At 39.0% G+C, this 17,861-nt stretch overlaps 1 protein-coding gene across 6 annotated transcripts in view; it reads left to right on the top strand.

The window, feature by feature from the left end:
- The window catches only part of KCNMA1 (potassium calcium-activated channel subfamily M alpha 1), an 845,861-nt gene that overhangs the window by 648,332 nt on the left and 179,668 nt on the right, over nucleotides 1-17,861 (top strand). For all 6 annotated transcript variants that reach the window (XM_077820942.1, XM_077820941.1, XM_077820940.1 and 3 more), the window contains exons 10-14: nucleotides 2,594-2,704; nucleotides 7,271-7,376; nucleotides 8,636-8,718; nucleotides 9,816-9,885; nucleotides 11,973-12,128. In XM_077820942.1, the coding sequence (XP_077677068.1) occupies nucleotides 2,594-2,704; nucleotides 7,271-7,376; nucleotides 8,636-8,718; nucleotides 9,816-9,885; nucleotides 11,973-12,128 (526 nt within the window). The remainder of the gene's footprint in view (nucleotides 1-2,593; nucleotides 2,705-7,270; nucleotides 7,377-8,635; nucleotides 8,719-9,815; nucleotides 9,886-11,972; nucleotides 12,129-17,861) is intronic.

The raw sequence follows: 17,861 nt of genomic DNA, 5'->3' as shown, positions 1-17,861 counted from the left end.
TGATTAAAGGTCTAGAACACATGACCTACGAGGGAAGATTGGAAAAAAAAAACGAGTTTGATTAGTCTGGAAAAGAGAAGACTGAGAGGGGACATAACAGTTTCCAAGTACATAAAAGGTTTTTAGAAGGAGGAGGGAGAAAAAATGTTCTTAACCGCTGAGAATAGGACAAGAAGCAATGAGCTTAAATTGGACATTAGGAAACATTTCCTAATTGTCAGGGTGGTTAAGCACTGGAATAAATTGCCTAGGGAAGTTGTGGAATCTCCATCACTGGAGATTTTTAAGAGCAGGTTAGACAAACACCTGTCAGGGATGGTCTAGATGGTACTTAGTCCTGCCATGAGTGTAGGGGACTGGACTAGATGACCTCTCAAGGTCCCTTCCAGTCCTATGATTCTATGATCATTGCAGTCAGCTGAACCCTCAGCTGCACCCAGCGAACACTGGGCACAGCTGAAGGATGCTGCAGCCAAGAAGTAGTTTGCAGCTCCCCAAACTAGTGACAATTTCTACACCAGCCCTGGCTCCAGCACGGAGGCTGCTATGAACTGCCAGATTGTGAAGGCCCTACAGGGCAGCTCTCAAGTCTCTTTTTGCCTGAAAAATGGGTCAGATATGTGGTTTATTGTATTTGTTACTTATTGCATGCTGATGCAGTGCTTGGTAACCTATGGAACAGGGGAGGAAGTTTTTGTTTCCTGCTTTGAGGAGTTCACCATCTGTGGGTCCAGGTCTTCATGCAATTCTACCAAACATATAGCTTATGATGTCGTTGAAGCTATAGCAGTCACTCATGGTAGCAAGCACTGCACTTGGCAAATACGTATTTGTAGGACCAGGTCCTAATTAGACATAGTATAGCCTAAATATAATTTTATATAGACCATTACAAATTGAAGGAAAAAAACAGTCTGTGATTTTTGTTGTTTGTTTTTACAAATACATTAGCACAAGACTTTAGATCTGAATTTAGGAAGACAATTATCTCAAACACTTCTTATATGGCCTTTCAGTGACAACCCACCAAGCCATGAGCACATGGAGTATTAGAAAATAAAGCGGTAATAGTAAAGCAGTCCCCTATAGTGTGCTGGATTAGTATAATACTTCATTGTGCTTTGCTTTCCTAGTCACTACCAGCACCACTGCGAACGTAGTAGTACATGATGGTGATATTATTAACTGCATCATGCATATTACTGATTTATTTTTTGTTCTGCATCATTATCCTTTCACCAGTGAGTTCATTGCATTATTTTCATATACTTAGTCAAGCACCAAATTATGAAGCAAGTACAGGCTCCCATAATAGTCCCTTATGGTACATTACATAAGCGATTATTGCTGCTACCTATTATTTGTTGCTTCCAGCCAATGAGGTTTCTACATTAATGGAATGCGCACAGAACAATTACGAAATAGGTAAGACTTGGGCAGTTTAAATTTTGCCCTTGAAATTATTTTGCTTCATTTTGGCCACCTGCTGGCAGCTCAGATGTCAGCCAACAAATAAATTGTGCCTTTGTTGCAATCAGCATATAGGCTCCATCAGCTGTAATGAGGTCAGATTACTGAATGACTCTCTGCTACCTTAATAATTAAATTGAATCCACACTTCTACTACCCTCTCTTTCCCTGACAGCTGTGAGAAATGTGGCAAGCAACAGCAGTAGCAATGGAAGTACTGTAAATACCAGCACCTCTCATGAACTCATCTGACTAATGAAAGCCATGCTTTTGTCTGTGTTGTGGTAGAAACACTGAGCCACTGTAGAGCATGCTGGAGCACAAGTACTTGGACAACACTTTATAATAAGTGGCTTAACAATCCATTAAGCAAGGAAGCAAAGAAAGGACAGAACTGTAGACATTTCACTCAGCATGTAAGAAATCAATCTATAGAAGTGGACACTGTTTCTGTGTTGTATATTTGGGTTCTCCCCTTTGACACTGCTGGAAATTGCATGGAGCATAAGTGTGATAGCACTCTGTACAGATTCTGGTTCTGTGAGGGTGTTCCATTGCATTGCAGAATTAAAAAATGTCCACTTATTGTAAAGTGCTCCCACTGTAGGACTTACAGTAGAAAATGCAAGATTTCTCTTTTTATTGCTTATGGCCCATAATATGTCAAGCTTCTCACTGGCTTCACTGATATAACTGGGAAAATAAGTAGAATCGTTTCAGGGAGATTTGTTGTCTCATTACATGATAAACTCTATGTTTCTGAACAAAAAATTTAATAGTAAATCTTAGAAGAGGAGGTGGAAGGAGAAATATGACTCTGAGAGGGACTGGATAATACAGCATATAAGTGTATACATAAATAATAATATTTATTGTTAAATGTTTAAAACCACTTGGCCAAATGGTTTTGCTTGTAATAGTCTTTTGCAGCATCAGGTGAGAGCCCATATATAGTTTCAATGTCAAAGTACCTTCTAATATTGATGGTTTCCTTTGATGACTTCAGGGAGTGGGATCAGGAAGAATGCTTCCTTTTTCAGCCAACAGTTTATTTTACCCTTTTTGTTTGCATGCTTGTTTGTTAGTTTTCCCTGCAAAAGTAACTGTACGTTTTCTGTCACAGGCACATAGTTGTCTGTGGTCACATAACACTTGAAAGTGTGTCCAACTTCCTGAAGGACTTCCTGCACAAGGACAGGGATGATGTGAACGTGGAAATCGTCTTTCTGCATAAGTGAGTAATCTTTCCAACCAAAACCTTTCTTGCTAATCAAAAAGGTCTGAAAATGTCCTAAAGTCTCCTTGGAGTCAGTGTTGGTTTGAGGGTAGAGCAGGGGACAATGAGACTGTTAGGGTCAAACTTATTCAGTGAAGTTAGACCAGAGATGTCTTTAACCTGTGCGGTGAAATCCTGATCCCTTTGAAATCAATGGCCAAATTCCTGTTGACTTTAATAGGACTAGGATTTGACCCAGGATGTCAATTTGTGACTCTTCCACTAGCTTTTTATAAGTCTAAGGTTGGGATTTAAGGAGTCTTACTCCTATTGAATTTCAGTGGGATTTAGGTGCCTGACTCCCATAAACTCTTTTTGCTATTACCAGCCAAAATCTCTTTGAGCCTTGCTTTTCACATGTGTGAAATGTTAAAATACTTACCTAACATACAGCACAAACCAAACATGTATATAGGTGCGAACTACTATCTCTCCCGTTTATCATGATGACACAAAGGCCAAGATTGCATTATGAAGTCATACATTGCTGTTACAGTTTAAAAAGCCTTATTTCATTTTCCAATGAAGCTTTTTTAAGTGTGTAGTGTCAATCCATGAATACTTCCCAGTCTTGCTGTCCGTTGCTATTCTTCATTGGTTGCACGTTATCTGGTAGTTCCCTGCAAAATACTTTGTTAAATTACTGAGGCCTAAAAATCAGTTTCTAAATATTTGTATCCATTATTAATCTTAATCAGTGTCTTTCCTAGGGGAAGCTCAATATCTTTCTATAAGAAATTCTCAAGAACATCCAGGCAGTTGCACAGAAATTTTTCATTTCTTTTCTGGGCCCAAATTCTGCCATCAGGTGCATGGAAGATCTCACATTGACTTCATTTAGAGCCGTACGCATCAAAGGGGGATATCTGGCCCTAACTGATTTTAGCTAAGCCACAACAAAGACTGAATTGGTCTGGTATACAGCTGGTACATTGTTCAATAGGTGTTTGTGTTGTTCTGCATCCAACAGCAAGTGGAAACAAATCATCACGGAAGAAAAAAGGAACAGATTGACCCAGCCTAGTTAGTTAAAACTTGACACTTAAAAAAAAAAATGCTTCCTACCATTCTCAAAATAATGCCTCTGCAAAAGAGGAGGCCTGACCAAGGATATTTTATACATGTCGTTAATAAATTAAGGAAGCAAATGCTGTACAAAGAATGAGAAGCCTTGATCTAATAGGCTGTACAAGAGAGAAATACCACTACATGCATCCGACGAAGTGGGTATTCACCCATGAAAGCTTATGCTCCAATACAGCTGATAGTCTATAAGGTGCCACAGGACTCTTTGCTGCTTTTAAGAGAGAAATAGTTTAAATAAATTTCAAATTAATTAAATAATTAGTGAATGATAATTAATGAAGAATAATGAATTAAATACATATATCTGAATTTTTGAAGAAATAAATACCATGATAGATCAGATCATCTGTGGTTATCCTGATTGGAACAGCATATTTGCCAACATTGCGAAACTAATGGAATGTTGAGAATGAAATCTTGTTTTCCTATTTCAGAGTAACAGCCGTGTTAGTCTGTATTCGCAAAAAGAAAAGGAGTACTTGTGGCACCTTAGAGACTAACCAATTTATTTGAGCATAAGCTATTTCCTATCGGTTACCACAATTGTTCCCACCTACTAGTGTACTTAATAGTACCGGTACTTGAAGCCACTGGACTTCAGACTCATGCTTCTTATAGTAAAGAAACACTCAACTGTATGTCACTAGTTTTATAGATAAGTATATTTTAAAGAGTGCATGACACTCAGAAATAAGAAATAATATTCACCACATATTAATAACTACTGCAGAAGTTTTCTTTGGCCCTGGATAGTTCTAAATTTAGTTTATGGAGATTATATCATGCAATCTATGATGCAGATTGAGAACTCATGTTAGGAATGCCCATTCATAGGTATCTATTTCCATCTCCAACTTTTATGCCTCATCTGTCTAACAGTTGCAAGCTAAATTGCAGAAAAGCTGTGTTTTCTGATTCTAACCATATATTTTAAATATATGCTGAAACTTACTTAAAGATGTGCATAACTGGCTGCTTTTCCAAACACAAACATCACAAAAGAGATTCTGCTGCATTTAATCTTCTCTTCGGGAGATTACGAACCTGCAGAAGATGAGTACATCTTATGTAAATTAACAGAAATATCCCATTCCGATGACTTTGTTAAAAGATTGTTGGATTCTAAAATTTGGAAAAATGACTGGCATCATCCTGTAACAAGAAGTGCTCCATGGTACACTGCTGCTGCTTTTAGCTGCTCATAGAGTCTGAACAGTTTGGAGAAGTCCAGGATGCACTCTGAATTGTAAAAATGAATGAGATGATGAGCACTGAATGATACAATCCACGTAGATCTATGAAATTGGTTCAGTCACCCCCAGGTATTGGGGCTCTCTGGTTTTACTCTATTAAACTGTGACTGCTAGCAAAACATCAGTACTACAAAAACAAAATGCTGTTGCACAGGCATAGTGATGCTGCAGACAGATAGAAATAGCAATTGCTTTAAATTATTTAAAATTATATGTTATCTGGTAATATTAGTGATCATGTTTAGGTCAGGTATTTCCTGTCAGTTAACGACTGACTGGGCCACAACTTCTCCAGCCAGTCATTAGTTGCTTGGAATGCCCTTCCCATCAGCAATTTTGCTTAAAGGTGGTTGCTGTTTGTCACTAGCATCCCGTTACACACAATTCAACATCAAATTGGCATGTCTTAGGGAGAGTCTGTTAGAAATAGCTATTTGCTTGAGAGAAATATGGTGTTAACTGTCTTTTCCTATCAAGAGCAGCATGCATTTCTAAGTGCCATGAGCTGTTTTTGAATGAGTGATATTAATACACTTAACAGCAAGCAATCCACTTTCCTTCTTGTCAAACAAAATGATTAAAAGGTTAAGAATTATTTGTGATGATTGGATAACGGAAGTTGAAAATGCATAGAGTTGCTACCTGGCTGATTTTATAAGATTGCCATTAAATTGGAATAATGGATACAGTTGATATCCCCTGGTAACTGCTCGTATTTTATTAGGATAGGAGGGAAGTTTCCCTCTACATGACCACATGGAACTTAATTTCCAAAGGTTCCGGCACAAAAAAAGGTGTGACAAACTTGCACCCACAATTGCATATGCACTTTCAACAATAGTTTATAGAACTCTGATAACTGCCCGTACGCAGGATGGGTGACTAAGCAGTTACTACTCATTTGCATGTGCATTTGCAGTAAAGGCACACACAACTGCAAGTAAACATTTTTTTTATTTAATTGACGCTGTTTACCTGGCAAGTAAATGCTTTCTTTGTTACTAAGAGAGCTAGATAGGTATGTGCCATATTTTTATAATGAATTACTTTTCATTTGACTACTTGCTTATGTGAAAATGACCACTGGTCAAAAATGACATGACAAAATTATAACGAATGCACTTAGTAACAGTTAATACAATCTAGAGGTATTATCAGGTCCTCTTGGTGGCTGTTAACCTACTGTATGAATTATACAGTCTGACTGTATGACTGGAATTGCATCAAAGTGCAGGTAGATAACTGTGTGGTTGGTCTGAGTGAGCAGCCCATACACTAGGCAGATTTTCCTTTCACTCAACAAAGCCGAGGAGTTTCTAGGGCTCAGTGTTGTTCTTGTATGTATGAATTGATATTGCTAAGAGCACATCTTTGATGGATAAATTTGTTCCTATTTTCTAGGTTTGTTTGTGTTTCTTAATTAACCTGGGAGCTGTAGAGTTGATAAATAATGCTAGCTGCCAATGTGAACCTTTTCTGTGCTGTTGTGTATGATTCCTAGATCTCAGCTGTGCCAAGCAGTATGGATACTGCATCTGTCTCAATAAGACAGAATAGTTACACATCAAATATAATAGTTACACGCACCTCACTGTGTTTGAATTGATGAGAGCTACTGTCACGGTTCCATGACTAGCTGCACCTCTGTCCCCTTTTCTGGTCTCTCTCAGTGCACTCCCTTCAGATGTTAGGCCACATGTCTTCCTCTGTTCTGGGTGGAGTTCTCTGATTCTTCCTCTCTTAGACGGTCCCTGATCTACATTACCCTACATGCCAACTGTGATTACTCAATAGGCTCGACCGGGTTAGGCATCTGCAAGTCTTTCCTTTGGGAGCTTCTGACGAGTGGCTAATGCAGGCCACTGGACAGCTTTCTCAGACCAAAGTATTGTTTACTCTTAAAAGCAGGAGCAAAGCACAAGATAAGAGAAAACAGCTAACCCTGTAACCATCACAGCTGCTACATTCAGGGAAGCTGGTCTTACCTCCATTTGGTAGGCCACATTCACATGTAAGTGGGGACATATGTAGTGAAAGGAATGGAGCTGTGCTAACAGTAGGTGAGGCCCACTGTTTTCACCCCACAAGAAGAGTATCAATGGAATTTCAAACAGTTTAAAAATTAATACAAGAACAGGACAGATACGTTGTGCAAACTTCTTGTTTGTTTTTTCTCCCAATGCAGTATCTCCCCTAACCTTGAGCTGGAAGCTCTTTTTAAACGACACTTCACTCAGGTGGAATTTTATCAGGGTTCAGTTCTCAATCCGCATGACCTGGCGAGAGTAAAGGTAATGATTCTGTTGATTCTTTATTTCTACTAGTTGTCGTCTCTTAAATAAGCAGATTCTACCTCCAATCCAACATCCACTGAAATTAATGGGAGTCTTTTAGTTGACTTTAATAGGAGAGGTCCTATGGTTGTTAATATTAATGTTTAACATTTTAAAACTTGATGTTATAAACACTATTGGCACGTTTGCATAGGGGCAATTAGAAAACATTTTTTCACCCTTTTTCTATTGTCTGGTGTCCTGAAAAAGTAAATACAATTTGAGATATTTGCTAACTATAATAAAATGGCTGTATTGGTTCAAGTATTCTGTGCTAAATTATTTTATCCTCTTAAAGCAAACCCTGAAGTTCAGAAGAGTAAAAGATACCAAACTTATATACAGCATTACCCCATTTCATGTCTTTCTAATGGGACGTGAACAAGCTTCTTAAATCGTAAAGATCTTTGCCTAATGTTAAGCTGTTCTAGTGAGCAGAAATTAGGATTTTTGCCTGTGCTGGCTACAAAAGCTGTTTGGTCCATTTTTATACAACATATGCTGAGCTGAGCTCCAATCAGCAGCATAAAATGATGTCCTTGTAATGGCTATACAATTCAGTCTGGTTATCTTCTCTCTTCCGTTCCCTGCTTTACTGTGTGGTATTTGCCCAAATGTACTGAAAAAAAAGTAATTTTGTTATATTTTAAATCTGCTACTTTATGCTAACCAGACCAGAGGTTGATGATTGTAAGTTTTGCCACTAGATTAACTTTGCCCCTAAAATCAGTGATCTTCTGTTATTTTTATGATGTTATTGCCCAAGGACCCAAACAGCTCTGACCCCGTTGTAATAGTCACTGTACAAACAACAGAAAGACAGTCTCTGTCCCTATGGGTTTAGGAGCCTGACCTGCAACATGGAATTTTAAAACTTTGGCATTTAACCTGTTGGTACTTCGTTTTCGGTATCTCTGAAAGAACATTAGTAACTGGTAGTAGTAATAACTAAAGTCCTTACCTACCATGAGCACTATAATGTTTGGAAAGTGTTTTGAAAAGTTACAGTGATCAGTTCCATGTAAGTATTGGCACTGATATCATAAGGAGTCAAATCTACAGCTTACCCTAAGCTTTATACTCAGCAAAAACTATAAACTGTTGTTCTTGCTCCTGGAGGAAGAAGCTGATTTCTTAGAAGCTGGTGGCTGTGAGAAGAAGTTGGAAACAAAGATTTATATTTATGTTTGCTTTTTTTTTTTTCCCCGGTGTCTCAGATAGAGTCAGCAGATGCATGCCTAATCCTTGCCAATAAATACTGCGCTGACCCAGATGCTGAAGATGCCTCCAATATTATGAGGTAACCCGAAGAGGTTTTAAATATGGTTGTCATTCTCATTTCTGACCAGCAAATTGCTGGTGTCTAGGTGGACCATACCCACATCGGTTACAGTTGAAAACTTCTCACTAATTGTTTCCAGAGAGAGGGAGTTAAATTGGGGGAGTGCACGGGATTGCCTCGATAGTGTGGAGAAGTCCAGTGTGCCTAGAGTGTGGGATGCCTGTGGAAGGAGCAGGGTTTAATTATGCTCATTTCATTTTCCATAACCACATTTGGGATGTGATGGGAAAAACCCTGGTTTGATTTTAATTGCAATACATAGATTAAAGAGTATTCCAGATGCAGATTAGTGTGTTCTTAAACGGATTCAGTATATTTTAATATAATAAAACGCAGAAGTGTTATTGGGAATAGAATTATCTTCTGTGTTCTCACAATAAATGAGTTTGATTCAATAAAACTGGATTAATTAAACACTTCAGTGGGAAATGGGAAATTAATAGTGGGAGGGGAGCATCACACTCTTCTCTTTGCTCTTCAAATCTCCTCCCTACAAAAAGAGATTCAAACAACTTTATTGGACAACTTTATTCTCTGATCTTGGGAATAAGTCAGCAATGTAAGTTTTCCCCATATGCCTGCAATGCAACTTCTGGCAGCACGCTACTGTAATAAGCTGTTGCTCTCAGAAGGTATGTGTACTCTGAACACTAAACCTGAGCTCTGTCTCAGGTTGGAGCCCAACTCCCTCTTTCATCCACACACAAATCAGTCTGACTTGGGTCAGCAAACATTGAGGACTCAGGTTCTTAGAACCCTGATGGGAGGGTTGGATTAGAGCCCAAGTCCAGCTGTGGTATGGGTCCAAGCCCTGTCATTTTGCAATGTGGACGCTGGTCAATTCGTAGGCCTGTGTCAGAAGGTCTATCTAGTGCCGTGTGTAGTGTAGTGTTAGCATGGCTGTGAGACCCAGGTCCAGAAATTGTAAACCCAGGTTTACAGTGCAGTGTGGATGTTCAAGCAGAGGCTCAGAAACACCAGGTCCACAAGCTAGGACTATAGGAAGAATGGTAGAATGTCCAAGATGTTAATTTTTTCTTTCTTTTCTTTTTAAGAGTAATTTCTATAAAGAATTACCATCCGAAGATAAGAATTATCACTCAGATGCTGCAGTATCATAACAAGGTAACGAGAAGACCAAGGGATCTCGCTCTTCAGAGCTACCACAGTATCCCACATCCACTTATTTTAGCTGCCTAAATGGAAAGCATTTTCCTTTCTCAGTAGGAACATGTGAATACAAGTTGTCATGGAATCCACTAAAGAGTTAATTCTGTTGTATTTACATATGCCAGGGACCTTATCAAAACCCTAGGATGTTTGTTACCCTGGGGTGCTGAGCTTCCACAGCTCCCATTGATTTCAGTTGGGCTTGTAAGCACACATCTCCTGTGAAATAAGGCCCAGCTTGATTCACTAAACCATGTATGATGCTGGTATTACCTATACAGATAGGAGAGTGTTTGGGATTACTGTAGAACAGTGGTTTTCAACCTGCAGTCTGTGGAACCTTGGAGTCTGCAGACTATTCCTAAGATTTCCAAAGGGGTCCACACCTTCATTTCACTTTGAATGGTCTCGTGAAACATACGTTAACTTCTATGCTAAAGAATCTGTTCTGTTGTACTTAGCTGTTACACTCTGATTAAGTTTCCCAGACCTGAAGAAGAGCTCTGTGTGGCTCAAAATCTTGTCTCTCTCACCAACAGAAGTTAGTACAGTAAAAGATATTACATCACCTACCTTGCCTTTTTATAACTGTAGCTAAAGAAGTTTAGGCCTGCTCAGGATCCACCTGGTTTTACACAGTGTGATTTCTACTGCCTGAGTTAACTGCACATACATGAGTGGAGGGCAGCTAACATACAGAATTTGGTCCTCCTTCTTTTGTGGAACAGAATCATGCTACTTCTGTATTTTAAACGCCCTCAACAGGAAGCATGTTGTATTAAAAACATGTTTTCTCTTTATATTTCTAATGAAAATTAATGAGGAAATGAAGAAAAAATGATGTATGGTGATAATCCGATTATCAGGAGGAGGAAAGCATGAAGGACTCAGTGTTTGTGTTCATGTGCATGCATATGTGTGTCTGTGATAGAAGGATGAAAGTGACCACTAGAGTTTTGCATTTCACAAAAACCTCTAGAATGTTCTGTAAAATTTTTAATTTGGCAAAACATATTTTTCTAACGCTTTTTCCCAAGGAAAAATTGATATGAAAACAATTATATATGGAAGTACCCATTATAACATACTATACTGAATAGTATTAAAAACAATATACATAACTTGTTGAGCAGAGTCAACACTGGATGATTGTTTTTATCCACTATTTCACTGTGCACTAGTCCCATAATCAAAAGCCGGAGAAAAGAGACTCCTTACACCAGGCTCTGTGCTTATTTGATTCTGGTGGTGGGAGAAACCAAAAAAGTACAGGTTATATCATATTGTTTGAGGGCTGGGCTCGTGGACATGTGATTGGGGTACTGTATTTCCACATTAGATTAGATTAAAAACCTGTGTTTGATTTCTGGGGTCTATATGTGTTTCTTATTTGTCAGGGAGTAACTGAGGTTGCTGTAAGAGGGAGTATACACGGACCTAGGTGCAATGAAAACTTCATAGCACTATGTAACAACTTCAGCTCTGTTGATGGGCCTTACAAAGCCTCCCATCCAGTTTTCCATGGTTGACAGAAGGTCACCATAATATGAGATCTTGAGGGATGCTGGGAGATTTGAACTGAAAGGTGTAAAAGTGGAGAAGTTCCTGATACAAAAACTCTACCGGAAATATTTTGGTTTGAAGGAATATTGATTTAAACCCCCTAGTCCAGTGATGCTCAGACTGAGGCTTGGAAGCTGCAAGTGGCTCTTTAATGTGTCTCTCGTGGCTTTTTGCAGCACATTGATATTAAAACACTTTGTGCTTTTACTATGTTATTGACCAATTGTAGAATACTTGGTCAGTCATTTTCCTGTGAGAATAATGTTTATAAACAATTAATTCACATTACTGTAACTCTTTTTGGTAATGTTGATCGCTGAGGTATGAGTATCACTGCCCTAATCGTATTTTTACCTTCTACAGGAAAAGGAAGTCCAGCATTAAAGGAAAAGATTAGTTGTCACTTGCTTGGATATTTCCTGTGTTAGCAGAATGCAGGGAAAGTATTTGGAGTCCTTTACCTTTGTTTCTTCCTTCAGGCCCATCTGCTAAATATCCCAAGCTGGAATTGGAAAGAAGGGGATGACGCAATCTGTCTTGCTGAACTCAAGCTGGGTTTCATAGCCCAGAGCTGCCTGGCACCGGGCCTCTCGACAATGCTAGCCAACCTCTTCTCTATGAGGTCATTCATAAAGGTAACGTCTTGTCTCATTAGAGTGTGTTAGCCTGGGATTCAATTTGGCATGGGGTTGAGTAGAGAGCACAGCTTAAATTCAAAACAGATAGGGACACATTAACCAGTTTGGTAAAACACACACATACATATACACACACAAATTCTGTTATAAATTGGGCAGTGGGCCAGGTTCTTAAAAAATTGTGTTTTTATTTTTATTTGGCACATCTATGGCCATTAAATGATTGTTCAAAGCACAATCCATTTCAATTCTTTTTTTTAGATAAACCACATGTTTATCAAGAAAGCCTCTGCTGTTAAAATAAAAATATGATTTATATACATCTCATATGGCAACAAAGCGCCTAGAGAAAAAGAATGATCATTTTGCTCTTTTACATCAAGTGGCTAGTGGACCTCTCACTGTGAGAATAAATGTGGACCATGTGTTTGTACTTAAGCCCAAACCTCCTACAACATAATTCCTTTATTTATTTCTCCTCAGTCAAAGAGACCCTTAGGGCTTTATTTGCAAAAACTTGTAGTGCTGTTGTTCCCACCCTTTTGGGGCAACAGTACCATCTCACTAGACTAAGACCTCACCTGAGTTAGGCCACGTCTACATTACCACTTTTGTCGGTAAAACTTTTGTCGGTCAGCGATGTGCAAAAACACACTCCTTCATGACATAAATTCACTGACAAAAGCACCGGTGTGGACAGCACTATGTCGGTGGGAGACACTCTCCTGCTGACGTAGCTACTGCTGCTCATTGGGGGTGATTTAATTATGCCGGCGGGAGAGCTCTCTCCCATCGGCATAGAGTGGCTAACTTGGAGACCTTACAGCGGCATGGCTGCAGTGGTACAGCTGTGCCACTGTAAGGTCTGTAGTGTAGACATAGCCTTAGTCAGTGTTCCTTTCCTCTTATTCTGTTTTCGGGCATTCTTGCTAGATGTAGAGGTTGGCCAGTTTCCAGTCCTGTGCTTGTGATCGGGGCCAGGACAAGATGGAATGTGAGGTGGGCCATGACTCCTGAAGTTCATCATGAAAGTGGGCAGGGGTTTCCTAGAGTACTAGGTGGGGAAGCTAGGAGGACTGCCAGTTTGGGTGCACATTCCAGTGGTTGGGAGCCTTTGGTGCAGTGCCGTCTGATATTTATTCTCTTGGCATGAGGTAGAAGCAGGGATTTCTGAGGCTGCTGTGAGAAACTTCTAGGTGAGAAACCTAGAAAGTCATCACAGATCCTCAGGGGCTGCAGACTCTAGTGCAAGAAGCCATCTTAGGTAAGTATATGTGGTCAGAAGAATTCAGCTTTTCAATATGGCTGTCAAATTATATGAAAGCAAACGTGGGCTCCTCACTTTAACATGTGCAATTAGACCCTTTGCTTCTTTTATCAAACCATTAACTTTAACTCCTCTGTCTTCACAAGCTCAGCTTTGCTGAACTCTCTCTAGTTCATTGGCATGCTGCATCTCTGAAGTTAACCACTCTCCTCCTTTTATCCCAAAAAGAAAGTGTAGCAAACATGAAGCAGGTGCTTGTCTCTTCCTTTAATTACATTCTTTAGGGCTGCTGTTCACTTGAGGGTCACTGTGTTGTCCCTTGCTCTGCTGCTAATATTTGTAACCAGAATCTGGCACACTCAAGGGTGTTGAGCTTCTCTGCACCCACATTGGCGTATACCAGCTTTCTTGTGGCACCTTTTTAGGGACAGGCCCTTCTGTGCCTTTGCTTTTGACCCCTTGTATAGGCCATCACCTCTGTTCAGTTTCTGCATTCCTCAGGGCCAGAAGTGAGTCAGCCTCTCTCAGGAAGGACATGTGTGTATCCTCAGTAACCACTACCCCAATGCAGGTTACTTTAAATTTAAACAGATTTCACTAAGAAAATTGGGGACAGCATCAACAAGTAAAAATCATGGCTTGGGAGGAAACTGTACCACCTAGATCTTGTAGATCTTTCGATTAAGCAAGATTAAAAATTGTGCATCTTGATTTTAATTTGTCCCTCTTGCCATCGGCGTGTGTCTCTTTCAAGGCTCAGTGGGACACCAGCAACCTGTTCTGCCAGTCTCTTGTTCCTCTTTAAGCCACCCATTCTGTATTTCCTCCATTTCATAATGTATTTCCTCCATTCATACACTCCTTTTCAGCAGTGTAATGAGATGGGACTGACTGATCAACACTGGGTTATCCTTTATGATTTCTACTACAACCTACAGGCCCATTCTGCAAGGCTCTGAGGACTTTCACTGAGGGTTTACAGCATTCTGAACTTCCATTGAAGTCAGACGGAGTCTTGCTGATTCTGAAGAAGGTGTTTCTAGTTGTATAGTATAATCATGGGAAGATTGCCTAATTTGGTTTATACCAAGGCAACAATGTTGCTAGTTCTTGTTGTATCTGGCACTTAGATACTATTGTGCTGTGCATAGTGCAATGCGTGGATAGATCATAATTTCTGTTGTTCAGTTTCTGGGAGGCCAACAGGCAAAGAGAACATGTCTGTGCTCTTATGAGCAGGCTATTCAGATACTGCATCAGCAGTGTTTTAGGATTAAAACAAAAATATATAGTTTTATCAATGTTTTGAGAGAAAACAGTTAATATTGGTTAACATCAATTTCTGCTATCACTACTCAGGAACGATGGATTATTTATGTGTGTAACTGGGTGTAGATATTATCAGGGAGTTCAGATTTCTGAGTTTGTTAATATCTGGAACAAAACAAACACATGAGAATTGATGCATATTAACTAAAACCAAAATCCTCACTCTATCAATGCCAAGACGACGTTGACTGTTTTTAATTGAAATAACATTCTCCCCCAACACACACAAAAATTTGTTTGATCTCAGTAACCATTAATTGATGGAAATTGTGAACCAATACAACACTCAGAGCCTTTGCAACTGCAAGTGGACTGTGTTGATATGGATTGTCAGGAAGGGCTGTATAGGAAAGGGAGAAATACATTCATAAACTGCTAACTGGGAGTCCCTTTCCTTCCATTGCAAAGTAGCACTCTTTCTAGAACATTTAAGAACTGTCAGACCTTTACAAATTCTTTAGGCAAACATCAGTCGTGGTGTTTTGTACACATCTTAGAACATTGCCAAAAAATCTTACTGAAACTTCTGTATTAAAAAAAAAGTTGGAGGTGTGTTCCCCCTTCTTCCTAACCTGATTAGAAAGTTATTTAATGTGTTGTATATGTTTGGTCAGTCAAAGACAAATGAACTTCATCGGTGGTGATCCCACACACATTTCACTTGTTATACCTTAATCTTCAGCCAAATGATTTGTGTAAACTGTCTGCCCAACATTAAAGGCAAAATAAATTTATAAACCTCAAAATGTTATATTTAAATCTAATATTTTCCTTTTGGTTTTATAGCTGTAGTCTCATATGGAATCTTTTAGTTTGCTCTTGGCACTAAATTAAACCAAGGGAAAATCAGTTCAAAAATGTTGCATAACATGCAGTTGTAACAGAAATAGTTCTGTAAATACTTAAAAGGAAGAAGGAAAAATTGCGCAATAAAAAGATTTAAGAGAAAACAAATCAAAACCATACAGAAAGGTATATTTTAATAGGTCCATTATTTTTATTATGTTGAATATTCTCTGAGTTATATAAAAAAATGAAATGATATGCCTGTTCATTGCATACATGATCTCAGCACCAAATTGAAATATTGCTCTATACAGCAATTAGAGCAATTACTGTTTATGGTTTGGATTAACAAACATTTGTTTACCATTGTAAAAATATTTTTAAAAGTAAGTAAATAAAGCATGGGATTATGGAGGGCCAAATTTTGCCCTTGGATACAAGCGTGCAACCCCACTGAAGTCACATGATTCATTTTTTTTTTACAGAGTAGAGTTTGGCTGCAGATTTCAATAGGAGTCTGTAAATTATGAACCATCTTTGTAGCTCCCTGATGCTTGAGTCACTGGGCATCATTTTGGTCATGAGGAACAATTTAGAACAGCCTCATGGCTCTGCTAAGTTATATTGACAGCAAGAGCTTACTAGAGGCTCCTTTGACAGCTAGCATTGGTGATGCCCAGCCATGCCTCCCAGCCTAGTCAGGTTTATGCCACCCAGGCACTCACCTGCTTCAGAGGAAACCCCAAGCTGGCTTTCAGGTTACTGTTTGACCCCAGAGCAGCACAAAGCAGTCTTGGTGTGGAGGTGGGGGTCTGGCCCTAAAATTTCATTTATCACCAGGAGATCATCAATCAACACCACCAGTGCAGTCTCAATTACTATACCGAGGCATAAACCCAAACTGAGTGGGACTAGGGAGATGATGCTGGAGTATTTTCACCAGAAATTTCTTGGGAAAATTTGAGACAGGTCAACAGACGCTTGTCATCTTTAGGGTGTGTTGCAAAATTACTTTGTTTTGGAGAGTCTTCTGTTGAGTTGAGGAATGTCTCAGGCCATGTACTATGTGAAATAAACCATTTAGATCTGATTCATCTAAAGGATATGGCTTCAGTTTGTGTGCATTGGGACATCTGTTCCTCTTTCTTGAACTGAAGCACATCAAAATATATATAATGCATCCAGATACTGTAGGGAGGGGACTTAGAAATATGTACAAAATTTTAGCAAAAGCCAGCTTGAGTTGCAACATTTTATTTGCTGTAAGATGCTCAGGATGAGGGAGTGATGACCAAAATGCATGGTAGGTAACTTATATATGCTATGCCTAATATGTCCAGTACAGTACTTAGGGGAAAAATAACTTAAGGTATTTCCCTAAGTGCCATATCTGTGTTTTCTGATGTGCCTAAATCAGTTCAGGGTCTATTCATGGAGACAGGACTTTGAAAATTGGTGGGAGAGTCAACTATTAATGTAGTACATTGAAACTGCCCTCGGATGGGAGTAAGAGCCACACATGCTCTTCAGTCTTGTTGTTCTCTCCTGAAGTATATAAGCCATTTAATGTTCTCTCCTAAAGTATATAAGCCATCTCTCCTAAGCCATTTAATCATTTGAATACATTAACACCAATTTGCATTAACAAGTGTATTTTTGTTCGATGTGTTACCTCCTCTCCTCCCCACCCCCCAACCTGGCTAATGCCCTCCCTGCATTGTAAATTTTGTGGTTAAAGACTAAAATAAATTCTGTGGGCCTATTCTCCTCTTAGTTGCATGGGTGCAAGTCCCATCACTGCCCGTAACTGAGGGGAGATCTGGTTGTCAAAGTATTTCAGTAGTTGTTTGTTGTAGTGTAAAACTCCACATAAGCATGTACAGATCATTTCCGTATACCATGAAAAATGCACATACATCTAATCCTGTCCAATGTTAGAGCTAATCTTGATTTACACATTTGATATTAGATACAACATACCCAGGTTTCATTTTTGTATCTGGTTCTGGAAAAAAGATCCAGTTGGTAGGAGTATTTGGCACTCACTATGGAATTTATATTGCTGTAGAAGTTTGTTAGCTCTGATTGACACAGACAAGAGTAATTGAGTAGGAAGGTAATGGTTATTGTATAATACTTAGTACTGGGCAGTTTACTTCCAGGATTCTAAATATAATAAATTTGTTAGTCGCTAAGGTGCCACAAGTACTTCTTTTCTTTTAGCTACAAATGTGTGAACTATTTTCGCCAAACAACTTATTACTCAGTTTTTGCCCTTTTTCCTGATGATGAACAAATGTATTATATCCATGCTTAATGTATAATAAATGTATAATCACACGGCTCTG

The sequence above is a fragment of the Eretmochelys imbricata genome, chromosome 7, assembly GCF_965152235.1.
Source record: "Eretmochelys imbricata isolate rEreImb1 chromosome 7, rEreImb1.hap1, whole genome shotgun sequence".
Lineage (NCBI taxonomy): Eukaryota > Metazoa > Chordata > Testudines > Cheloniidae > Eretmochelys > Eretmochelys imbricata.
The sequence above is the reverse complement of the archived record's forward strand: the minus strand, read 5'-3'. Positions and strand labels throughout refer to the sequence as shown.